At 38.3% G+C, this 26,048-nt stretch overlaps 1 protein-coding gene across 4 annotated transcripts; it reads right to left on the reverse strand.

Annotated features, from left to right (window-relative positions):
• Positions 1 to 2,347: 2,347 nt before the first annotated feature.
• Positions 2,348 to 24,915, reverse strand: LOC100675756 (guanylate-binding protein 1). 4 transcript variants are annotated; one of them, XM_064282196.1, is made up of 12 exons: positions 24,765 to 24,915; positions 17,603 to 18,039; positions 12,709 to 12,917; positions 12,074 to 12,201; positions 11,037 to 11,146; positions 10,617 to 10,813; positions 9,046 to 9,288; positions 7,750 to 8,030; positions 6,590 to 6,802; positions 4,984 to 5,086; positions 4,499 to 4,692; positions 2,348 to 3,391 (listed from the first exon to the last, which is right to left on the reverse strand). In XM_064282196.1, exons 3-12 carry the CDS (start codon positions 12,896 to 12,898, stop codon positions 3,275 to 3,277), a joined length of 1,776 nt encoding a protein of 591 aa, XP_064138266.1. In that variant the 5' UTR covers positions 12,899 to 12,917; positions 17,603 to 18,039; positions 24,765 to 24,915; the 3' UTR covers positions 2,348 to 3,274. The 4 variants fall into 4 exon arrangements, with proteins under 4 accessions (XP_064138266.1, XP_023405169.2, XP_003411246.2 ...); XM_023549401.2 differs by having other exon boundaries at positions 17,895 to 18,039; positions 24,765 to 24,873; XM_003411198.4 differs by lacking the exon at positions 17,603 to 18,039 and having other exon boundaries at positions 24,765 to 24,873.
• Between the last annotated feature and the right edge of the window lie 1,133 nt (positions 24,916 to 26,048).

Genomic DNA, 26,048 nt, shown 5'->3' on the forward strand with positions numbered 1-26,048 from the left:
CAAGTTTGGTTTGGTATTTTATTTGCCAAAAATTTGTTGAAGATTTTTTCACCTATGCTTATAAGGGATATTGTAGTTTCCTTTCTTTGCACTGTCTTTATCTAATATTGGTGTCAATATAATAATAAATCCGTTGCTGTTGGGTTGATTCTGACTCATAGTGACCCTATAGGACAGAGTAAAACTGTCGCATAGGGTTTCCAAGGAACAGCTGCTGGATTTGAACTGCTGATATTTTGGTTAGCAGCCGAGCTCTTAACCACTATGCCACCAGGGCTCCAGGATAATAACAATCTTGTTGAATGAATTGGAACGTATTGTCTTCCATTTTCTGGAAGAAACTGTGTAGAACTGGTGCTCTTTCACCTTTAATTGCTTGGTGAAATTTGCTAGTGAAGAGGGACCATCTGAACCTGGAAAATTGGTTTTCAGAATATGTTTTTAATACAAATTCAATTTATAAAAGGTCATAGGGCAGTTTATACTATCTATTTCATTGCAAGTTTTGATAGTTTGTACTTTTTGAGAAATTGGCCCACTTCATCTAAGTTGTCAGAATTATAGACTTTGTGTTGTCAAAATGCTGATTTTTAGTTTACTTACTTGATTTATCAAAGGTTAAAAGGATTTCTTAAATCTTTATGTATATGCTTATTTTCTAGTGAATACAATTTCATTGGTTGAGTGAACTATTAACTTGAACATGTATATGACAGGTTTCACTGAGAGATTTCTATCTCATCAGGATCTTAGTGTTTGATGTGTTACTGCCCCTAGGCCAAACGAGCTTATACTTCCTTTCACTAAACCCATAGAAGGAAAAGGAACAACCTGTCACTTAAACAAGAGAAGATATACTTGAAACAGGAATGCCATAGGGCCAGCAAATGTAGGCCCTTACCTGTGGTAGTTTCAGCAGACTGTAAGTGTATTCCTTTGAGTTGCCTTTTTGTTGTCATTGTAGCATCCAATAACTCATCTCAGACCTACTGTATCAGAAAGTCTAGGGAAGGGCAGGGACCAAAGAATCTTTGTATTGAATACGTTTATTTGGGACACAGCCCAGGACTGAGGACCACTGATGAAAGCAATGTGCCTGTCTTGGAAGAGCTGTATTTTATTTGTGGAGATGTTATAGAAAAAGCACTAAACCAGAAATTAGGTGATTGGAATCAGGTCTAGATTCTGATGCTACCAAACTAGGGAGTAACTCAGTTTTGCCCTTTCAGCTTTCTTACTTTTAAATGTTTAATGAAGAAACCATTATTTGGTTTTGAAGTCAGAGTTATTCTTTTCTACTGTGAGATTTCTTTGACTATTAAAAGGGCACTTTATTTACTCCTTTATGGCAATGCAGCTTGGAAAAGAAAATTAAATCATGCCTACATAAATGCTCCATCTAATGTGTTGTGGTCTCACCTGGTCCCCAGTGAAGTTTCAGTTCACGTGAAGAAATACTGCTTAGCAGCACCATGCTCAACTGTGGAAGGAGACATTCTTTATCTAATGGGGTAAAAAAACAAAAAAACAAAAAAACCCACTGCCATTGAGTTGATTCCAATCCATAGTGACCCCGTCAGGTTTCCAAGCCTGTAAATCTCTATGGAAGCAGACTGCCACATTTTTCTCCCATGGAGCTGCTGGTCATTTCAAACTGCTGGCCTTTCTGTTAGCAGTTGATCACTTTAACCACCGTGCCACCAGGGCTCCTTATTTAATGGGGTACGAGTGTTCAAAGTAATAAAGGGCCTCAAATCAATCAGAAAATGCATGGTTATGAATGTGGATTTAATGGCATTAGCTGCTTCCCTGAATTTCTCTCATTATCAAATACTGTGAGACACTGCATAATTTTTTCAAGATCTTATAATAGATGATCTAATGCATATGTTCCTTACAAATGTGAGCAATATAAGGCAGGTATATAGAGCTTTACACAATGTTCCTGTAAAGCAGAGGTCTGCAAATTATGGCCTTCAGGTACCACCTGGTTTTGAAAATAAAGTCTTATTACAACATAGCTGTGCCTGTTAATTTATGTATTGTGTATGACTACTTTCATGCTATAATGGCAGAGCTGAGTAGTTGAGACAGAGACTGTATGGCCTATATATCCTTAAATAATTACTATCTGGCTCTTTTCAGAAAAGTTAGCTGACCACTGGTATAAAGACTGAAACTTTTTTTTTTTTTTGGTGAAAAATAGAAAAAAAAAAAATCAGGAACAAAACACCTAATGAAATATATTTCATTTCCAGCCCAGAAAAAAAAAAATTAATCACTTTAAGAAGAATCAACCACTTACCTAGGACTTTTGACAGTTGGAATGAAGATGATATACACTAAGTAATAACAAGTATTTTATTGTATTGGTCAAAATGTCAAAAACAATCCATGTTCTCTTTTGCGGAAATTAATAGGCTTTCAAATATGATGCATAAGAATTGGGAAAAGACTAGTCTAAGCTTTAGGATTAAAAGAATTGAATAATTGAAAGAGCTAAGTTTTCTAACACATTTTCCATCACCATTTTAAAGTCCGTTTTTGCATGCTATATGTTGGTATAAATGCATAATACATAGTTGTCATGTTACTATGTTTAATCCAGTGTTAGTTGTCTAAAGTTCTTATAATCTGACTGAACTAAACAAAAAGGGAAAATTTCTTTCTTTAGTATATTTGTTTATGACCTAACTCTTACTCTATGGTGATGGCTTCTTTCACTTTCCTATGGAGATTTTATAGTCTAGATCTCTCTATAATGTTTTTTGCTTTAGCGTGGAAGCCATCAGTGATGACTATTCACTGCCAATGCCCAGAAATCACATTATTCCTTCCTGACTACAATTTTAACCCAGTGGAGAACTGTACCTTGTCTTCACTAAGAAGCTGGGATGGTTTCTGCTGCCATTGGGCTCCATTGTATCCTTGGACAAATTGATGCCCAACTATATCTTGAAACTTTTCCCTAAGACATTGTTCAGTATCCATTTGTATACTGGTGATCCTATGAAGAATAAACTTCCCCTGAGTGGTACCAGCTCATGGTACCTCCTGTGTTGGTATAGAGATAAAATGCATACTTGTTACACCATTTAAAATCACTTTAGGGAAATGAACACAAATTCAGTCATAGTATATCTTTGCAAATTTTTGTTGTTATGAAAATGCAAGACCTAATTATTATCAAATGTAATAGTATTTATTCTAAATTCTAAAGCTGCTTAAGTTATGCCTTGATAAGAGTGACAGGAGAGGTCTATTCTTTAGATTTCTAACTTATGATACATCCCTTTTTTGGTGTTTTCATCTTCTTCTGGAGACTGTTTATCTCATTTTGAAGTCGTTTACTCTCTTTTTCGAATCCTTCTTTGAGGAGCTGGGCCTGCTCCTAAAGGGAGATGAATGGAGATTTAATAAAGTGTAGCATTAAGTAAGATCTCTACCTTCTATCTAATTTCCACATACATTGATTTTTTAGTATTTTATTTCTTCTTGACATTCTCCCCCCTCCCCATCCCACCAACTTTCATTATACTTTTTCTTAGGCTTCCTAGCCCTGTAATTACTTTTCCTGGGTCTCTTTAACTAAGAAGGATTTTCAGCTCATACCTCCTGAGATACTGTTGAACCTAAAACACCAGTTTGATCTTTTCTCCTGTTAATTGTACAGTCTTTGTAGGCAATATTAATCATATTTTTGAGTTCAAATCTTATCTATGAATTATAGACTCTTTTATACACTCACCTACACACATATATTATTATACACACACACATAGCACATAAATAAATAAAGCATTCTCAAAATATGATGAAGTGGCAGAACCTTAGATCAGGGAATTTTATCTAAGCCTCCAAACTTGGCAGGGATAGCAGAAAATTGTCAGTGAAATCAGGGTTCCAGACTGGCTATACTACATTTCTGCACAGAATTCCAGGTTCAACACAAATTTGGAGCATGACATAGAAGACAGGTAGGAGTGACATATGGACACACAGGTATAGTTAGAGGACAAAGGAGCCCTTCTGCTCATAAAAGTTCTCTTAGAGCTAAAGTCATAGCTAGTGCATAAAACAAAACAAAAGAAGACATAAACCACTGCAGGCTCTACTAAGGCGTGAAAATAGATTAGATATCAAACTGTGTGACCCAGTGAAAGCTATTTAATCTCTCTGAACCTGTGTTTTTGTTTTCCTAAGCAAGTAGTTCTTGCTTCATATAAAATACGTATAAAACACTTTTACAACGTGTAGCAGGTAATAGATACCATTTACTAAAGGATATACAGATTAAGGACCAGATGTAACATAAGTGAAAATAAAAAAGTTTAATATCTAGAAATAGGCAGGGGCCAGGGAGTCAGCCAGCCAGGGATCAAAAAGTATAAGTGGATGAATAAGGTTCTTCTTTTGGGGTTTGTGTTCTCACTGCCACACCAAGTTTGTTATCAAGGAGAGTAGAGAGGAAACAGAGCAAGATGCTGCAATTAATTACCTTAAGTTTCAGAGCTACAGTCCTTTCTTGCTCTTCCAGCAACTGTGCCCTGTCCCTCTCCATCTTCTCAGTCAATTGTTGCACATGTTCCTGATAACTCTTTTCTTTCTGGTCCATCATCTGCTGATTCTTTTTTTGCATTTCCTCCAACATTTTTGCTGAAGCCGCTGCAGATTCAGCTTTCACACGTTCCACTGAGAAGAAAAAGGAAGAAGGGATGTTCAAGTAGGGTTGCAATGTTATCCTCTTGTCCTTTCATTTATGTTTTTTACTGTCATTACTTCATAGATGAAATTCTAGGATAATTTTTCCTTCCGTGTAACCATAATGCCAGTGTCAGCATATAACACAGTCAGAGACGGCTTCAGAAGCTAAGACACATCTTTGCTGTTCTTGTTCTAGTTTAATGACCTCAGATTTACCCAGTCAAGTTATTCAGACCTTCAAGTGATTTTGAAAGCTATGTCTCTTGAATAGCTCCTCACCTTCAATCTCCTTTTCCTTTTCTGTGAGAGTCTGGTCTGTCTGTAGAATTGCATCCATCACAGACTCCTTGGACGTCAAGTATTTCTGCAGAATCTCTTCAGCCTTAGGAGCCAGAGAGTAGGAAATGGCTGTAAGCATTTGTTCCCATTTTGTCCACCCACCATCTTTTCTTCTAGGAACTGCTCCTCTTGGTTCTGGTGGGACTGGCCCAGGTCAAGTCCCCTTGTGACAGGTGTGCACATACTCCAAGCTTTCCAATCAGATCACTACTCAGAGTCATTTATAGAAGGCTGATATAGATATTAGGAGAAAGAGAGTCTAGGTTCTTTTTAGACTGAGGGCTCCAAGTTTGAAGTTGTTGATGCTGTGGTCCCATATTGGGTGAGCTTGCTAGATACTGAAGCCATCATGGAGAAAGCAGAGTATAGAATGGAGGTAGAGGGAGAAAGAATGAAAGGGAAGCAATGGGTTTGGTGAGACAAAGAAAAGATGACATTTTTTGTAGTCTTGAATCCAGTTCTTAAAGCCAGTTTGAAGTCTAACCCAATGAATTACTATTTTTTCTTAAGTGACCATCTTTCAGTTTGTGTCCCTTGTATGATGGTTAAGGTTGGATGTCTACTTGGCTGGGCCATGATTCTTAGCAGTCATGATGTAGTTTAGTAGCTATGCAATGATGTAATCACCTCCATAATGAGATATGATACAATATAATCACCTCCATTGTGAGATCCGTTATGAGCAACCAATCATTTGAAAGGGAGTTTCCTTGGGTGGACTTTCTGGCTTTTGCTCACTCTGAATCCTACAGCTGGCTCCTGTTCATCTCATCTCTGGTTCTTGGGACCTGAGCTAGTAGGTTAACTGCTGAACTTGGGACTTGTCAGTCTCTGCAGCCTGTGAGCCAGAGGCCTGTTGTCTGACCTGCTAATCTTGGGTTCACCATACCCTGCAGCTATGTGAGTCAGGAGAAGCCTCCAGCCTGACCCATGGACTTGGGGCTTTGCAGCATCTACAATTGTGTGAGCCATCTCCTTGATATAAATCCCTCTCTCCGTATATTTATATGCTTCACTGGTTTTTCTTCTCTAGAGAACCCAGCCTAAGATACCTTGCAACATAAAAGTGCCATCAGTTCCAGCTATAATAGAGGGAAGGAGCCCTTGTGTCCGAACAGTTAAGTGCTCAGCTGTTAACTGAATGATTGACGGTTCATATCCACCCACAGCTCTGTGGTCGAAAGAGCTGGTAATCTGCTTCCATAAAAATTACAGCCAAGAAAACCCTATGGGGCAGCTCTACGCTGCAGTTCTTATGAGTCAAAATCTACTTGACGGCACCTAACTGCAACAACATAATAGAGGGTTATTGCAGCAACCGGGTAATTAATTTGAAAATTCAATTTATAACTCAAATGTGAGTTGATTGCACTCTTTTTCACGAGCACCTAGGGCATATATGGTATAACAGGATCGCTGTACATGTTTATTGAAGGAAAGAGTGCATGCTACAAAAACAATAAGGTATTTTTTTGTGTAATTGCCCTTGATCACATTGGTGTTTCAAAGAGGCACTTCTGCTGCAGAAATGACAAATCTTGGTTACCTGTATGCCCTTCCTGGGTTGCCGCTGGTACTTTATCTTCAACGCTTGTATCTTCTGAAGGAAGAGACGATACCCCCCAGGTTTAGAATAAACCCCCTGCTTCACTTCTTCTTCTAGAGGACTGAAAATATCCTGAAGTAAAGCTGAGCAACGATCCGATGATGCTTGCACATTCTGTTTACAAAAGTCATCCAGCTTTTTTTCTAACTGGGCCTTTAACGTAAATATAGGGAGTAAAGAGAATAACAGGGAAAAGATGTTAGCAAGCCCCGAGAACTTCTGGAAAGGTTTCTCCAAAATGTCTACGACCCCCTAGAAACTTACAAACACCACTGGGACCATCTCCTTCCTCCAACTCTGGCTTTCTACTGAAATCCTTTTCCACTGGAGGTGAGGTTCAGAGTGGAGAGTGCTAGCTTTATGCCACACTTTTACAGGTGAATTTCCACTTTTCAAATTAGACCAGTGATTGCACATGAACAGAATGTGGTACAGTGTAAGTCTGCTCAAGGTAACTAAGACTACAATTTTTTTTTTTTTGCTTTTGGCTAAAATATCAAATCAGCCTATCAGTGGGCATGTATCTTGATTAAAAATTCTGACTATTACTTAAATGTGTTCAATTAAATTAACCTATTTCTCCCTTGTCAACTATTTTGTTATCCAACATTTTGCCTTTATGACAACAGTAAAAAATCTTCTATCTGACTATCTTGCTAATTAACAACATAATACTGAGGTACAAGGTGAGAGTAAAGCTGGTTGTGATGGTTAAGGTTATGTGTCAACTTGACTGGGCCTTGATAATTATTGCTTTGGCAGTTATGTAATGATGAAATTTGGCAGTGATATAATAATATTGTCATATTCTGTTTTGTGATCTAGTGTGGTTATCCTCCATTTTAGCACAATGCTGATTTTTGCATAATGGTCTAGTCTTTGGAACCTAACTGTGTCATTGAGTGTCAAATGTATGTAGTTTATTCCTGAAGCTTTGAGTCCAGAATAATAAATTGGTTCACTTATTATAATTACAAATAGATGTTTGTTAACATTTTCAAATCCAGTAAGAAATGATCCTCTCAAAATAAATATTTCATTTATTAGTAGTATTTTGCCTTCCAAGACCCTATTTTGTGTAAAGTAAAGACAGAATTTACCCCTAATTCCTCCTGGAATTTTTGGTTCACATCCTTGAAGGAGCTCTTGATGAAGACCTCTATGGCCTCTCTCTCACTGGCCCTGTGCAGGTCCAGCAGCTCCTCGAGGGTTTCCGTGGGCAGCTGCACCTTCTGGGCCATCTGCTGGTCATAGTGGGCAAGGGCCTTTTGTACTGCAGCTGAGTTCTCTATCTGGGCCAAGGCCAGGACTGCATTCTCCATGCAGGGCAGATCCCCGCTGCTGATGGCCTTGACATAGGTCTGTGCCAGGTTCTCCAGACCTTTAATTAGAGGATAAATGATGATATTCACTGCAGGTGGTGTGAGGACACATCTCTATTCTGTGTAAGTCTGAGCATGTCTGTTAACAGCTATTTGCCTTACAGTATCAATGGCATCAACATCACCTGGAAGCTTGCTAGCCATGTAGACTTTCAGGCCTTTCCCCAGACCGACTTATCAGAACCTGCCCTTTGGCAAGATGCCAAGGTCATATGTATGCACACACACAGTTGAACATCCCTGTTCTAAATAATACAGGCCTGTATTTTTTTATTTATCTAGTGTTTATACCCATTTTACCCTCAGTTACCATGAGAACAGGAACTATTCCTTTCTTCTTTATGTCTGTATCATCAGTCCTGGCTTACGGCAAGCATTCGATCAACATTCATGGAAAAAAATGATGTAATCCCAATTCAGCCTAACTCAGAACTCCATGAGAAGTTTCTATAATAATGAAAATGTTGCATAACTGTGCTGCCCAGTATGTACACTTGTGGCTGTTGAGCCCTTGAAATGTGGCCTTGTGACCTGAATTTTTTATTTAATTTCATTTACAGTTAAATATAAATATCCACACAACTCTAGAACTGTATTGGATAGCACAGGTCCAGCTGACTAGGTCAGTATTAAGCGATAGTGCTTCTTTGTTTTGGCCTTCCCTATCTTGTCCTACCCAAAAGATTTGACTAACAAGATCTATTGGAAATGTTGGAATTTAACACACTAATAGTAATACACTTCACATTTCTCTAGGCTGAAACTTGTTGTTGCTGTTGAGTGCAGTTGAGTAGATTCCGACTTATAGTGACCCTATGGAACAGATAAGAACTGCCCCACAGGGTTTCCAAGGAACAGCTGGTGAATCTGAACTGCTGATCTTTTTGTTAGCAGCCAAACTTTTAATCACTACACCACCAGAGCTCCAAGCTGAAACTAGGTGGATGTTATTTCACCCCATCTTATATTTTATAGTTAGTTAATAATGAGTAGAATGATTGGAAGAGCACTCACGAGGTCCATTAACCTCGATGCCTCCTGAAAGAGTCTTGATCTCAGAATGGCTGAAGATGTAGGAACAGAATTCTTCAGCTTGTAGCACAAATTCAGGATCTAGCTCATCATCATGCAGTGTTTCGAGCCGAGCAAGCTTCCTCCCGTGAGTGGGCCGATCAAAAATAAAGCATTTCTTCTTTGGGAAGAACTTTCGGATACAGAGTCGGGGCAGGTTAAAATTTCTTTCTTTTTCACTGTTACCTGGAAGAAGATAAAAAGGGCTTTTCCTAATACAGGGTTTAGCAAACTTTTTTTTTGCAATAGGACCAAAGAGTAAATATTTTAGACACTGCAGGCCAAATTATCCTTTTCAAAATGCCTCAACACTATTACTGTAGCATGAAAACAGCCACAGACCATATATAAATAAGTGGCCACAACTGTATTCCAATAAAATCTTATCCACAAACACTGTTGGTAGCTAGATTTGGCCTACATTCTTCCTGTGGGCTATAGTTCGCCAAACCCTGAGCTAGTACACAGTTCATGCATTACTGTAATCTGCTCCCTTACAAAAAAAGTCTCTTCTATTCCATATCATTTGCCTAAACACAGTTTCACAAACTCTAACTGGGGAGATAAACTCAACCTAATCATAGCACAGTGTTATGGATCTAATCGTGCCCCCCAAAATTGTATGTCAACTTGGCTAGGCCATGATTTCCAATATTGTGTGATTTTTCACTATTTTGTGATCTGATGTGATTTTCCTATGTGTTGTAAATCCTACCTTTATGATGTTAATGAGGCAGGATTAGAGGCAGTTATGTTAATGAGGGAGGATTCTATATACAAGATTAGTTGTGTCTTGAGTCAATCACATTTAAGCTATAAAAGAGAGAAGCCAGCAGAGAGATAGGGGGACCTCATTACCACCAAGAAAGAAGGGACAGGAGTGGTACGTCTTTTTGACCTGTGCTCCCTGCCCTGAGAAGCTCCTAGACTGGGGAAGATAGATGACAAGGACCTTTCCCGAGAGCTGACAGAGAGAGAAAGCCTTCCCTTGGAGCTGGCACCCTGAATTCAGACTTCTAGCCTTCTAGGCTGTGAAGGAACAGATTTCTCTTTGTTAAAGCCATCCACTTGTCTTGTTTCTATTATAGCATCATTAGATAACTAAGAAACACACAGAAGGGTGACAGAAAAATAAACTTCCTCTTAGAATAGGGGAGTTGTTATTGTTGTTAGTTGCCAAGTGGCATAATTTAAAATTGTATCTAGTAATTCAGATATTTAACGAACATTGATTCTTAGAACTAACCAGCTAAGAAGAAATAGAAAACTTTAAATATAAACCAAACCTGTTTCTATCGAGTTGATTCTGTCTCACAGCAACGCTATATGACAGAGTAGAACTGCCCCATATGGTTTCCAAGGAGCAGCTGGTGCATTCGAACTGTTAACCTTTTGGTTAGCAGCCATGCTCTTAACCACTGTACCACCAGGGTTTCTAAATTTAAATACCCACTCAAAAATTACAATTTCTAGTGTTTTGTTCTCTCCATTTTCTAGTCATAAGTCCCTGTTACCTGGGGTTAGCTTCAGGGAATTCTCCAAGTACTCATCTGCTGTGATGGGTTGCCCATTTACTTCCAAATCTAGGCAGAAATCTCTCAGAGTCCACACAAAGTCTGGAAAGAAGCTCACAAAGTCAGCTGAATCTTCAACATCATTAGCATCCGGTGTGGATTTTGCCTTGATTCGATCTGACAGCTCTGTCACATAGCTGAATAGCTAGCTAAGGAAAAGTGGCAAAATTAATAGAGCCCTTCATCCTGTATTAGTTCCACATATTCCAAAACTTTGATCTTGCCTTTGTTCTTAATCCATGTCATTAACCAGTATGTACATGGGCTCTTTCCCAGCACTGGATTCATAATCAAGCAGTTGGTTTTTTAATACAGGTATCCCCTCTAGCTTTGGGGCTGTCCTTGACCACAAAAGGATACTGCAGTTGGTCCATGGCCTGCTGGTTGATGGTTCCCATGCTATTGTACACGAAGGTGCTGCTCAGGAGGATGGCCAAGGCAAAGATCCAGGAGTCATTCTCATTGTCTCCCTGGAGGTCAGAACACATTTGGGCTAGGAGTACGTTCCATTTTCCTGCAACTTCCCACGTTAGCAGTGGTAAAGTGTGTTCTTCTAATTAGACTAATGACCTATAACTATAAAGTGTGTTCTTTTAATTAGACTAATGACCTATAATGACCTATAAAGGGAACCCAAATTCACATATAAATGATTGTTAATCAGCCTTGGACTTTTGTCAATTAGTCATTAGTATTTTTGGTTTTGCTTATTTATAGTTTATTAGCTCACCAGTCTCTTTTATGACCATTGGAGATAATTCCAAAATAAATACTCAAGGTTGGTGGGCATTCCAAAGCCTTAAATACAATTAAAACATTTTTCTCTCTCTCTTTTTTCAACAGAAAATTGGCTTATAGAAGAGCGATACTACTTTTTCTTTTATTGAGGAATTATTTCGTACCTGACACTTTACAGTACTTATCTTATTAAACATGCAAAACACTACTATGAGGCTGGTACAGATCTACTATGTCCATTTTGCAGATCAGAAAGCTGAGACTCAAAGGAGCCAAATAATTTGCTGTGGCAACTGAGTTAATGACAGAGTTTATATCTGAACACAGATTCTTGGGACTTCAGAACCCAAATCCTTCAGTACAGTTTTTTATAGGATAAGACTCGTGTCATTGATTATATTTGTACTATCTTTATGCAGCTGGGTTAACTAGTTTATCTCACAACCTATAGTTAATGATTATAATACTGTCTCCTGACCATCATGCTCTTCTGCTAGAATTCTGGCTTATGAATATTTTTTCCACTTCTGTATGCTCAACTTGGCCTCATAACATGTAAACATGTTAAATGGAAACTCTTTTATAATAAAAAGCTAAACATTGTAGAGAATATTTAGAGATGAAGGTCTTAAACCAAAAATTGAATCCCCCTTCCTTACCTTCTCTACATCTCCGAGGCCCTCAGTGTCCAGCAGAACTAGGGTGTGGTTCGGCATCTTGGGGTGAGGCAAACACCACATCCAGATTCCCTTGGTGTGAGACTGCACTGTGGAGCCCAGGGAGAAGCCTGCAGTGGGATATTAGGGATGGAGATTCAGTAGCAGCAATTTCTGGAAATTGAGCTAAAAATTAAAGTAACCAAGGCTAGGAGAGATGCCTGAAACCACAACCAGTATTGTTCTTAATTACTACCAGAGAAATAGGGAAATGAGAATATCCAATACAGATTGAAACATTTTATTTTACCTGAAGATCAGTGGAAGCTTGCTGTTACTACATGAACATATCGGTAAATGTCTTATTATGTGAATTATCTTTATTATTACCATAGTCTATTCAAGTAAAGAAAACGTGTATTTTAAAAAGGGGGTAACTAAAGCAAAGTGAGAAGAGAAAGTGGGCCGACTCTTATCCTCTAGAACAGCGTGTAGGCAAGTGTCCCAAATGTGGAGGTAAAGTTAGCTTTAAATAATCCTCCCATCTCTATACTTTCTCTGCTTACATCACTGTATTTGATGTTGGGAAGTGTGAACAGGCAGAAGGGGTTCAGCAGAGCTTTGCTGGTGCCACTTACCCTGTTTCTTCCCAGCCAGCTTGTTCATCAGGTAGGATTTGCCTGTGCGGTAGAGGCCCACAATAGCCACCACCACAACTGGCTGCTTAATGGCAGACAGGATCTTTGAAGCTTCCTGATTGATCAGCAGTTTTCTATTAATGTTCTCAATAAGGCACACTGGGCCTGGCATGTGGATATCTGAGGCCATGACTAGGCTGTTACCTTATCTGCAAAGGAACAGGTGGGATGAATTGGAATTTCCAGCCTCTAATTAGATCAATAATTTTCACCAGCATGTATTGCTTTCAGAGGGTGGAGTTATAAAATCCCCTAGCATGGGCAAAAATTTTGTTTGCAGTAGTGAGATAGATTTTAGAAAATTACATACATATTACAGAAGTAGTGTATTGATAGAAATAATGGCACAATGTGATTTATCAACATTCAACCACTTTCATGACCAAAATTTTCCATCTAATTTTTTGTTGCTAGCTTTTCTTTTTGATACTCATTTAAGAATTACACAAAATTTACTGGACATTAAATGCAAAATCGAATGGACTTTATAGAATGAACACTTTCTTTGCCATAATAAAACTCTTTTAAAATTAAGACAGATGTGTGGTTTGTTCCACTACAACAATGTTCGGGCAAGACATAATGTTTTGTGTCTTAAAGGTGGTCTTGAGGCAGTCTGTCATGAATCATGGCTCCTTTCTTCTCTGAACTTGCTTTTTGAAGACTATTTGTATATAACTGTAAAATGTGATTTTTTTAAATAGGTCTTATTAGCATCATGATAAATGTATAGTACAAGAAATGCAAAAGACTTCCCTTAGTTATTCTTTACCTTTGTATTTTTAACTCCTGAGTCAACCTGTGTAACCTGAATTAACCCTAACAAAACATATGTAAGCTCTCTGAGATATGAACACATTTACTCTTAAGTATTCTGATTTTCTCTCTTATCCTACAGCAATAAATAATTTGCTGTGACTTCTGCTACTGATCAAGTTGGAGTAACAAGCACTGGATTCAGCCACCCACAGGAAACAACCAAAAAAATAGACAAATATATTTAAGAATGATTTTCAAGACACTCGGCATCAGGTAAGATAGTGGATACAATAAGAAAAGTCAGATTACTTGCTTGTGAGATTTTTCAGGCCCTGGTGTGCAGAGCGGGACTACAGTGCAGCCCAGAGGACTTCCTGAGTTGAATAGATGGAGTTGAAAGTCCAAGGAGGTGAAGGCAGCTAGAAGTTACAGAGCAGGGTATCAGAAAGGAGGAGAGTCTCTAGAGAACCTCAGAAATTCCCTTGAGTATCAGCTGAGTATTGATCAGTGCGTGGGTGTGAGGAAAATACCTGAAGTTAGTGAAAGAAATGATTAGTGAGGGCGTCTCAAAGGGTGGAACCACAGCCTGCTAAGTCTCAAAGGGTGAGGTCATAGCCTCCCAGGTTTTGAAGAGTCAGATCTTCACCATCTTGGGTCTGGAGCGTGGAGCTGCCATTCATGTGCCAGTAGGATGGGGCCAGAATTTCTGCCCAAAGCTGAGGGGGTAGAGCTGCCATGCCCAAAGGTCAGAAGAATGGGGCCTACCTGGGCTGGGGTGGGGGTGGGGGGATCACCACTCAGACAGACTAGAAGAATGGGGCCACCCACACCTGAGGAAGAAGAGTTGCTGTCCCATCCCAGTGGGCCTGTAAGGTGGAGCTGAAGTCCAGAATTCAGAAAATGAGGCCAACACCCAGAGTCAGGAGGATAGGACCATTGCCTAAGTGGTCTCGGACTACAGAGGGTTATTTTCAAGCCGGAGAGCTAATGTAATGTGTTCTGCTGACTTGCTTGATGCCTGTATCCCTTCTTTCCCTCCAATTTCTTCCATTTGTAATGGAAATGTATACTGTGTGCCTCTTCCACTATTGTATTTTGGAAGTGGATAACTTGTATTCTAGATTTCACAGATGAAGAGGCATTTTGTCCCAGGATGGAATTTGGGCATGGAGTTAAGACTTTTGGGATAATATGATGGGGTGAATGTGTTTTACATGTGGCAAAAACATGAATTTTGGGGGACCAAAGGGTGGAATGTTATGTATTGAAATGTGTCCCCCAGAATTTTGTGTCAACTTGGTAGGTCATGATTTCCAATATTGTGTGGTTGTCTACCATTTTGTGATCTGATGTGATTATCCTATATGTTGTAAATCCTAAACTCTATGTCTTTTAAAAGGCAGGATTAGAGGCAGTTAGTTATGTAAATGATGCAAGACTCAATCTAAAGGATTAGGTTGTATCTTGAGCCTATCTCTTTTGAGATATATAAGAGAGAATTGAGCAGAGAGGAGAGGGACCTTCTTAACACTAAGGAAGAAGAGCCAAGAATGGAGCACGTCCTTTGCACCAGCATCCCTGCACTGAGAAACTCCTAGACCAGGGAAAGATTTATGGCAAGGACCTTCCTTAGAGCCGACAGAGAGAAAGCCTTCCCCGGGAGCTGACACCCTGAATTAGAACTTTCAGCCTCATAGGCTGTGAGAGAATAAATTTTTGTTCATGTAAGCCATCCACTTGTGGTATTTCTGATATAGCAGCACTAGAAAGCTAAGACATATGGGCAGTTGGATACTCCAAAAGAGGGGTCAACAGAAAGACCATTTGAAGAAATAATGGCTGAAATATTCTGGATCCAATGAAAACTATAAACTCACAGATTTATGAATTTCAACAAGCCCCAAGCACAAGAAACATAAAGAAAACAACACAAAAGCATATCATAATCAAATGGCTCAAACCCAGTGATAAAGAAATAATCTTATGAGATGCCAGAGGAAAAAGACACGTTAAGTACAGATAAAGATGACAGCAGATTTCTTATCAGAAACAATGTAATCAAGGAGAGGGTGGAGCAACATCTTTAAAGTATTGAAACAAAGAAACATTAACCTAGAATTCTATACGTAGAGGAAATAAATATTTTTTAAAAGTGAAGAAAAAATAAAGATGTTTTCAGACATACAACAGCTGAAAGATTACATCAACAGCAGAACTACACCACAAGAGACGTTAAAGGAAGCCCTTCAGGTAGAAGATTATCACCAAATTGAAGTCTGGATCTATACAAAGTATCAAAGTGTATAAAAAATGGTGTAATGAACAACTACACGCCAGTTAATTCTATGATTTAGATGAAATGGAAAAATTAATCAAAAGACACAAACTAGCAAAGATCATTCAAGAGGAAATAGATAACCTGAATAAAAAAAAGAAAAAAAATTTTTTTTTAAATAGTTTATATTTATTATGGAAAGTGAATTCATAGTCAAAAACTTTTCTCCAAAGAAAACACCAAAGGTCTCACTGGGTAATTCTCTGAAATTTTAAGGAAGAAATAATATCAATTCTGCAAACCCTTCCAGAAAATTGAAGAGGAGGGAGTACTTCCTAACTAATTTTATGAAGCCATAATTATCCTGATATGGAAGTCAGACAATGACAATTCTATAAAAGAAAACAAAGACCAATATCCCTCATGAACATAGATGCAAAAATTGGAAATGAAATTTCAGCAAATTGAATAAAAAATATAAAAAGTATACCACTTATAATAAGATAGAATTTATTCCAGGAAGGCATGGGATTTACATTTTAAATCCCATTTATTGGGACTAGCATTTCAAAATCAGTTAATATAATTTAGCACATAACAAGCTAAAAAAGAAAACCATATTATCTCAATATAGAAATGATCATCTTTAAAAAATATCTGACTCCACAGAAAAGCAAATAGAACTAATAAACAAGTGTATGAATGTCGTAGGATACAAGATCAATATGTAAAATCTATTGTATTTCTGTGTATTTGCAAAGAACAACCTGAAATTGAAATTTAAAACACCATTTAAAATAGCTTTAAAATACGAAATGCTTAGGGATAACCATGATCGAAAATGTATAAGACCTGTACATTGAGATGAGAGCAATTACTGAGATAAATTAAATAAAGGCCTAAATAAATGGAGATACTGTACTTATTGTTTAGAAACCCCTCTGCTATAATATGCCAATTCTCTCCAATTTAATCTATAACTTCAATTCAATCCCAATCGAATAACTTTTTGTAGAAATTGACAAGTTCAGACTAATGCTATTATGAAAATGCAAAGGACTGAAACTAGCCAAAACAACTTTGATGACTAACAAAATCTGGATGACTAACATGACCTGATTGCAAGGCTTATCATATATCTACAGTAACCAAGAAGGTGTTGTATTGCTATCAAGATCAACAAATAGATTCATGCAACAGAATATAGTTTAGTAATAGACCCACACATATATGGACACCTGATTTTTGACAAAAGTTCTAAGGCCGTTCAGTGGAGAAAGAATATCTTTTCAACAAATGGCTCTAGAATAGTGAATATCTATATGTGAGAAAGACAGAGAACTTCATACTTTGAATCTTGTTTAAAAAAAAAAAAAGAACTCAAAACTTATCAAAGACCTAGATGTCAAACCTAAAACTATAAAACTTTTAGGAGAAAACCTTTCTGATCTTGGGCTAGACAAAGATTTCTTAGACATGACCCTGAAAGCATGATCCAATGTTAAGGATTGAACTGTTATCCCCCAAAAGATATGTTGAAGTCCTAACCCCTGTGAACGTGACCTTTTTGGAAGCAGGGTTTTTCTTTGAGGATATTATCAGTTAAGTGAATGAGGTCATACCAGAGTAGGCTGGGTCCTAATCCTATCTGAGTGGTGTCTTAGAAAAGGAAGAACAGACACAGAGACAGAGTCATACAGGGGAAAATAGACACTGTGTGAGGAGGCATCTAAAAAGCCAAGAGTGCCAAGAAATGCCCTGGGTTACCACAGGCTGGGAGACACAAGAAAGAATCCTCGCCTGGAGATGTCAGAGGGAGCGTGGCGCAGCCTACGTGTTGATTTGGACTTCCAGCCTCCAGAACTGCCAGACAATTGTCTGCAAAGAAATCCAGGGACTGAGTTCCCAGAAGGCCAGATAGTATTTCAGAGGGCAGGGAGAAGTCAGAGTAAACAAAGATGTTGCCTTTAATTGCGCACAAAAAAGATTCTTCAGAGGTGAAGCCGTTCAATAAAGTATGCTGTTTTCATGAATCTTTGACTGTCATTTTCAGTTTTCTCTTTGTCTTTAACAGAGTCAGTGGGCTGTTTACCCTGCATCTGATCTCCTGTTCTTTTTTTCTCTTGAAAATAGTGGATTTGTGGCCCTTTAAATTTCTTAGGTGCAATCAGAGTAGGAATGAGTAAGTTCCATCACAGGCAGTGGTCATTTAATGGTGTTCCCAGTCAACACAGACACTGTCAAGAAAGAGAAAGACAATCCTGAAGCATTTGAAGCTCTCTGAGTGTAGTAGTATGTAGGCCCTATAGGGTCGCTATGAGTCGGAATCGACTCGACTGCACTGGGTTTTTTTATGTAGGCCCCACCTCTGCTGGTACCTGTGTCAACACAGAGTAAAGCAAAGGAGGCCAGGGTTTCATCTGAACTGTGGTCCCACCTCAGGCTCAGTGCAGCTTATCTTAGTCCTTGTTAAGAAAACTAAGAGCCTTATAAATGTCTTCCCGCCCTGTCCCAAGGTTATCACAAGCCCTGTGTCCTGGGCAGAGATCATTTAGAGCTGGCAAGAAAAGCTGCTGGGTGAGAAAGTAGTAAGACTTCTTACCTGTTTTCCCCCCTCAGTTTAGGTGGAGTGATTTTGTGATTTCTCTCTACCTGTCCCTCACTTGATCTTTGGACCTTTATTTTGCTCCTCCAATTTCCTGGGGGCTTTCTAGAGTTCCTTCAATGTCTAGGTAATTAGAAACAACAACTACTGTAAGGGAGCTAGGGTGATAAGGAATTGAAAGCACCGAGTGCGAGGCAATTACTCAAGGACCATAAAAGGAATTGCAGGGAACTGTGCTAGTGGGAGGGTGCATGGGTTTCACGGGATTTCTCAACTACAACCTTCAAATTTTAGTTTTTGAAGAGTACTTAGAGAAATTTGTTAAAAAAAAAAAAGAATGCTCATTAGATCATTTGAATGTAATGAAATTTATCTCGGTTTGGGGTGTCAGTTGGAGGAAGCCTAGAATGAGGTAACCATAGCATCATATTATTTTTTAGGTCAATTTCCTGAGATAACTTACACACTCACAATGGGCCTGGTTCTTCATCAATGGATGCACTAGATGAGGGAAAGAACACATCTTATATGCTATGAATGCCTAGTTCCTACCCTGCCTTTGGAGGACAGTGGTGGTTCAGTGGAAGAATTCCTGACTTCCATGCAAGGACCCAGTTTCTATTCCTAGCCAATGCACCCTGTGCACAGCCAGCACCCATCTATCAGTGGAGGTGTGCACGTTACTAGGATGCTGAACACATATCAGTGGAGCTTCCAGGCAAAGATAAATGAGGAGGAAAGCCCTGGTGATCTAATTCCAAAAATTAGACAATGAAAACCTTATGGAGCACAATGGTCCAATCCCACAGTCAATCATGGGCATGGCACCTTTTGTTCCACTGTGCTTGGGGCTGCCGTAAGTAGGGGAGCCGAAGTGAAGGCAGCTAACAACAACCCGCTACCTGCCACTTAACACCCAGTCTAATGCATAGGGTAGTACCGCATACCCGTTCCAGGCTCAATATTGAGTTTTTAACATGGATTATGTAACTTCGATCTCATAAAGAACACTGCCCCATGATTTTTTGAAACAGGAATGTAGAAAGATTTAATCAGCTGTCCAAAATCACAGCACTATTTAGTAATTTGCATCCAAGTAGTGTTGATCCTAAACTCTTTTGTTGAATCCCTTCACCACAGTGCCTCTCTGTGCTTGCTGAGTGAATAATAATAAAAATAACCGCTTTTTAAAAATGCTTGTTTTCTAAGAGCTAGGTAATGTTCCATGCCTAATTCAGACTTAACTGTCATCATGCAAAATAAGAGGAATCATCTTGATTCTACAGTGAAAACATGAGGCTTAGGATGGATAAGTTACATGTCTGCCCAAATTCACTAAACAGGTCACAGAGGTGGGACACAAAGTTTAAACTCTTAACTTTAAACTCTGCTGTTTTTACCCCTTCTCATTGCTTTTGTATGTAAGGTAGAGGGGAGGGAGAATAAAAGGTTATCTGCTGATTCTACTGAATCCAGGTATTTCTCCATGCCCAGAATCAAATGTTTGAAGTTTTGCAAATGGAGAAGATGCTCTTTTTCCCCTCTTTGTCATCATTCTTTTAAATTAGCTACAATAATTAGAACAGTGTAGTATTGTCATAAAGATCCATATACCAAAATTTACTGTATTTCTCTATATTTACAAAGAAAAACTGAAATTGAAATTAAAAATACCGTTTACTATAGCTTAAAATAAGAAATATAATCAAGAAGAACTCTGAAAAGCTAGCACTTTAATTTGCTTTGAAAATTATTATGTATCTGGGTCTTCCAGTTGCTGGAACACACTCAAGTTGTTTCTGCCTTATGTGTCTTTGTACCAGCAGTTTGCAACATCTGAAACTGCCTCTGCCCTCCTCCCCATCTTGGTAAGAAAGGTTCTGTCTTATCCTTCACGTCTCAACTAAACAGCATCTTCTCAGTGGATTTGTCATGGCTCCTCTATCAATCTCCATCACATCACCTTGATATATATATTTTTCACTTTACTTACAGCTATCTGAAATTCAAGTTCATTGAGAGCAGGAACCTCATGTATTCACAGCTGTTTTCCCAGCATCTAGAATATGGCTTAACTAGAGTAGAAACTCAAGGAATATTTTTGTTACTGTTGTATGGTGTGCAGTCAATTCTGACTTATAGCAATCCTATAGGACAGAGTAGAACTGCCCCATAGGGTTCCTTAGGTTGTAATTGTTAGGGGAGCAGATTGCCAGGTCTTTATTCCTGTGGAGCCACTGGTGGGTTGAAAGTGCTGATGTTTCTGTTAGGAGCCAAATACTTAAACATTGTGCCATCAAGGCTCCTCAAAGAATATGCTATCCAACTAAATATAAAATGATCTGGAAACAGAGACAAACCCCTCATTTTTGCCAATCAGAGGCACTCAAAGTGAGGCTGGCTAACTCAGTCATCCTGGGTGACTGAGTGCATGCTTAAGGCTACCTCCATTGAGAAGTTAGCACAGAAGGCACGGAAAATAGTTTGACAAAGTCACTAAATACATAAACAAGAAAACAAAACAAAAAGAAGGCTTGGAGAGTGGGAGGGGATTCAATGTTCAGATCTGCTAAATATACTACCTAAAATGTAGTTTCCAACAAAAAATTACCAGACATGCAAAGAGATAGAAAAGTGTTAACCATACACAGGATCAAATGCAGGCTCTCCTTTCTTTTAGCAGTTTCCTTAGTAGACATAAAATTATATAAAGCAATGATTATAACTGTTGGTTTTGTAACATATATTGATGTAATATATATAAGAATAATGGCACAAAAAGAGGGAAGAAGAAATGAAGTTATAGGAGTAACAATATTGTATCTCACTGGAATTATCTTAGTATAAATGTCTACTAAATTTTGATAAGATGTATGTGGTAATCACTAAGAAAAGAACCAAAAATATATAGTGGAGAAATCATTAAAGGACTTAAAATGTTACACTAGAAAATATTTGCTAAAAGAACACAGTAAAGGAGGGCTAGAAGAACAAAAAGATACATGAGAAACATAGAAAAAAATACAGTGGCAAATAAAAATCTGACTATATTGGGGTGGGTTGATAGTGGTCCCCCAGAAGACATGCCCATGTCTTACTTAAACCAAAAACTTACTTAACTTCTCAAAACTGTACTTAAGTCCTTATTTGGAAAAAAAAAAGTCTTAAATATCAAATCCAAAAATATATAAAAAGTATAATAGATCATGATAACCTAAGATTTATCCCAGGGATGGTTGGTTTAACATTGAAAACTAACCCACTACATTAACAGATTAAAAAAGAGATCTATATGATCATCTCAATACATGCTTTAAAGCATTTGACAAAATTCAATGTCCGTATCTCTTAATAACTCTCAGCAAACTTGGAAAAGAAGGAAACTTCCTCAACCTAAAAAAAAAAAAAAAAATAGGGCATCATATTTAATGGTGAAGCACTAAATGCTTCTCCCAGTGTCAGGAACAAGACAAGAATGTCTTCTATTCAATATTAAGCTGGAGGTTCTAGCCAGTGAAATAAGGGGGGAAAAAAAATAAAGGAATTCAACTGAAAAAGAAGTGAGGTTGTCTTTTTTCACAGATGAATGCCATCTATGTAGAAATTAGGATCCACAGGACAGGTATGAGAACTAACAAGTAAGTTTAGCAAGGTTGTAAAATACAAGATCCATATACAAAAATTAACTGTATTTCTCCATATTTAGGAAGAACTGAAATTGAAATTAAAAACACCATTTAATACATATAATGTAATTCCATTTATATATATATATAATTCTAAAAAATGCAAATCTATAGTGACAGAAATCAGGTTAGTGGTTACTTGGGGATGGGAGGCAGGGAAAGGTATAAGAGAGAGTTTTCAATGTACAATAGGAAACTTTGAGCACGATGGATCGGTTCATTATTTAATTGTGGTGATGCTTTTATCTACATATACATATGTCACAACACCAAATTATACACTTTAAATATGCACAATTTGTTGTATGCCAATCATACTTCATTAAAGTTGTCTTAAAAATTGCTTCTGATAATAGACTTTAACAGTGATTAAAAATACACGATCTGCCTAATTTGCTTTTGTTCATGGCTTACATCCAACAAAATGGCAATACCACCTCTTAAGCTTTTCCTCTTCTTTCCCAGAAGAATGGCAAAAGCCATTTTAAAAACTTTTTATTCTCAGGACCCATTTCCCTTTATAACCATGCTTACAGGAACTGTTGGCAAGGAGGATCTTAGGAAGTCTTACAGTATGAGGCATAGTCAATTAATTCCCTGTTTAAGCCTGACTGAGAACATGTGGTTACCATAAAGATTTAACAAACTGACAAAGTATATAACATTCCAAGTTTCTGTCTCGTTTCTCAAGCCTTCCTCTACAAGATTCCGCTTTGTTTGGCAGATTCCAAAGTTGTCTAACTTATGTATATGTTTGACTGTAAAAGTTGTTAAGAAAGACACAGGGAAATTATAAAGGTGAAAAGAGAAAAGAAAACAGTTGTCTAGAAAAGATGAGGAAATGAAAAAGATGTCTAGATGATGCACATGTTGGGTCTTTCAAGCTTGCTTTGAGACAATGTCACTAATGGGGAAGGGAATGAATGTTTTTAAATTCTTAAACTTTTTATGATTTATATATGTCATCTGTGTGATTACTAATGTAATACACTTTAGCCTCAAATGTTGTCTGGTAAAATCTTAAGTTTTCTGTACAGCAAGACAATCTCCAAGGCATCTGTACATTCAAATTCCAAGTGTTGAGGCCCCATAGGTAACCACGGCTCTGCCCTTCTGGAACTCAGGCCTAAATTGACTTCCAGATACATTCTCCTCATATCCCTTTTGTATATTAAGGCTATAACATAAACATAAGCGTGATTACAACAAAAACCAAACTCGTTGCCGTTGAGTCTATTCTGACTCAGAGTGACCCTGTAGAATAGAGTAGAACTGCCCCTTAGGATTTCCTAGGAGCAGCTGGTGGTTAGCTATTTGGAAACCCTGGTGGTGTAGTGGTTAAGTGCTACGGCTGCTAACCAAAGGGTTAGCAGTTCGAATCTTCCAGGAGCTCCTCGGAAACTCTATGGGGCAGTTCTACTCTGTCCTATAGGGTTGCTATGAGTCGAAATTGACTCAACGGCACTGGGTTTGATGGACACAGTATTTGCTTTGTAGCCAAACTTAGTAGTTGCATGTTCGGCAAATCACATAAGTATTTTTAAACCTGTGTTCTAGAAAATGACAATAGTAAAATTTAGTTGGTAGATTTATGTTAAGGCTAAAAGTAAAGAATACATGTTATTTTTCTTGAGCATGAGAGAGCAAGTGGGAAGAAAATGTGGAAGGAAACAAAAGACTATGAAATGAAGATTAAAAGAGCAGGAGAAGCAGATCAGCAGAGATAGAGAGCAAAGTTTTCAAAGAAATTATCTGTATGCTCAGCCATATACTTCTAGGTGTTCTGTTTTATTCTGTTTTTCCATTTGGAAGAGAAAGAGGAGGAGAAGGAGCTGACAAAAAAAGAGCATCAGACCAGTAGATGATGAATGAAACTAGTGCTCTTAGGGGAGGAGTTTCCAGAAGACCAGATTACCTTTCTGGAGGGCAGGGGGAGGTCAGAGCAAGCAAAGTTGTTTCCTCTGCTGATGTACTGGTAGAATCTTGAAAGGGGAAGCCTTTCAATAAAGTAGTGGGCAGAATTCTACTTGTAAGGGTATAGGGAGTAGTGGGCTCAAAGAAATTCAGCCTAGTGAGCCTAGACTACCTTTAAAGGAAGAAATCCACTTTCAAACATAGTGCAAACATGTGCTTAAGAAGACTGCTGTTGCCATGAATCTTATTCATCTTTTACTGTTGGATTCAATTTTCTCTGTCTTAAACAGAGTCAGTGTGCTGTTTACCCTGCGTCTGATTTCTTGTTCTTTTTTTCTCTTGAAAATAATGCATTTTTAAATTTCTTTAATGGAGTCAGAATAGTAATAAGCAAGTTTCATTTGAGACAATGGAAGTTTACTTTTGTCCCCAGTCACCACAGACAACGTCAAGAAAGAGAAAGACAATCTGAAGTATTTCAAACTCTCAGTTTGGGTCTCCTCTCTGGTGCTGCCTGAGTCAACACAGAGCACAGCAGAGGGCCCTCAAGGACACCTACCACCTGAGGAGGCCAGGGTTTCATCTGAACAGCTGGCCCACACCAGGCTTAGTGCTTGGTGCTGGTAGTTGTTAGGAAAACTCTTATAAATTCCTTCCCACCCTTCCCCAACATTATTGCAGGCTCTATTTCCTAGAGCAGAGATCACTTAGAGCTGGAAAGAAAGCTGCTTGGTGAGAAAGTAGTAAGGGTTCTTACCTGTTTTTCCCCCTCAGTTTAGATGGAGTGATTTCTCTTGCTTCTGTGTCCCTCTCTTGATTTTTTGACTTCTGTTTCACTTCTCCAATGTTCCTGGGCTTCGGACTTCCTGCAGAGACCGGATAATTAGAAACAACAGCCCCTTCACAGAATAAAGTAATATGAAACTGAAAGCACTGAGTGCAAGGCCGTGACTCAACCACTGTAAAAACAATTGCTGGAAGCTGTGCTAGTGGGAGGGTACATGGGTTTCACACGATTTCTCAACTAGAATCTTCAAATTTTCGTTTAATAACAGTTCTTAGAGGCCATTTGCTGTGGGAAGGAAAAAAAATATCCACTGGGTCATTTGAATGGAATGAAAGGTACCTCAGATACGGGGGGTCAATTTGAGAAGTCTAGGATAAGGAAGCAGCATAATATTTTTTTTAGGTCTACTTTCCTGAAATAACCTACACACTCATAATGGGCCTGGTTACTCATTAAAAGATGAAGTAAATGAAGGAGAGACCATGTCCTATACACTATGAATACCCAGCCCCTGCCCCAGGAGCTGGCACTTGTACAGAATACACAATGGGTAGGGTAGCTTCCATGTATTATGCACATGTTCCTGGCTCGCTGCTGATCTCTTTACATGTATTACTTAACTTAAATATTATGACAAATATCTTCCCATGCTTTTACAAAAACAGAAGCACAAAAAATTTAATCACTTGTCTAAAATCACAGTGCTGTAATTAATCTGAATCCAAGCAGTCTTTTTCCTAAACTCTTGTTGAACCACTTCACCCTGCTGCCTCTTTATGCTTGCTGAGTAAATGTGACTGGCTTTTTTCACCCCTGAAAATCTGAGTGTTTCACAACTGAGATGTCCACAATATGAAATTCTAAATACCGGATTAAAAAAAAAAAATCTTCCATGAAACTGATCTTTAGGAGTATACCTGTTAACACTTCACTATTCAGAAAAGTTTTACTTTACCATTGTCTCAGAGTTGACTCCCTCTCTACAAGAAAACCTCCCTTGCGATTGAAAAATTAAAAACAACCACATGCACCTATCCACCCACACTCACAAACATGATTCTTAATATGTAGCAACATTCAGTATTGGCAATTGATTTGTCATGTTGTTGTTAGGTGCCCTGGGGTTGGCTCTGTGTACAGTGGGATGAAACACTGCTTGGCCCTGCATCCACTCACAATCGTAGTTAGATGAATAAAAACAGCTTAAATACTTTTTAATGAAAATTTTAAACCAGTCCATCTGACCACAATGGC

Source organism: Loxodonta africana, chromosome 3 (assembly GCF_030014295.1).
Source record: "Loxodonta africana isolate mLoxAfr1 chromosome 3, mLoxAfr1.hap2, whole genome shotgun sequence".
Lineage (NCBI taxonomy): Eukaryota > Metazoa > Chordata > Mammalia > Proboscidea > Elephantidae > Loxodonta > Loxodonta africana.

Coding starts and splice junctions, on each gene's coding strand:
- LOC100675756 (XM_064282196.1), bottom strand. CDS start 12,898: ATGGCCTCAGATATCCACATGCCAGGCCCAGTGTGCCTTATTGAGAAC. Junction 9,289..10,616: donor TTCCCTGAAGCTAACCCCAG/GTAACAGGGACT, acceptor ATCTTCTTCCAG/GTAACAGTGAAAAAGAAAGA. Junction 8,031..9,045: donor CATCGAGGTTAATGGACCTC/GTGAGTGCTCTT, acceptor CTCTAATTAAAG/GTCTGGAGAACCTGGCACAG.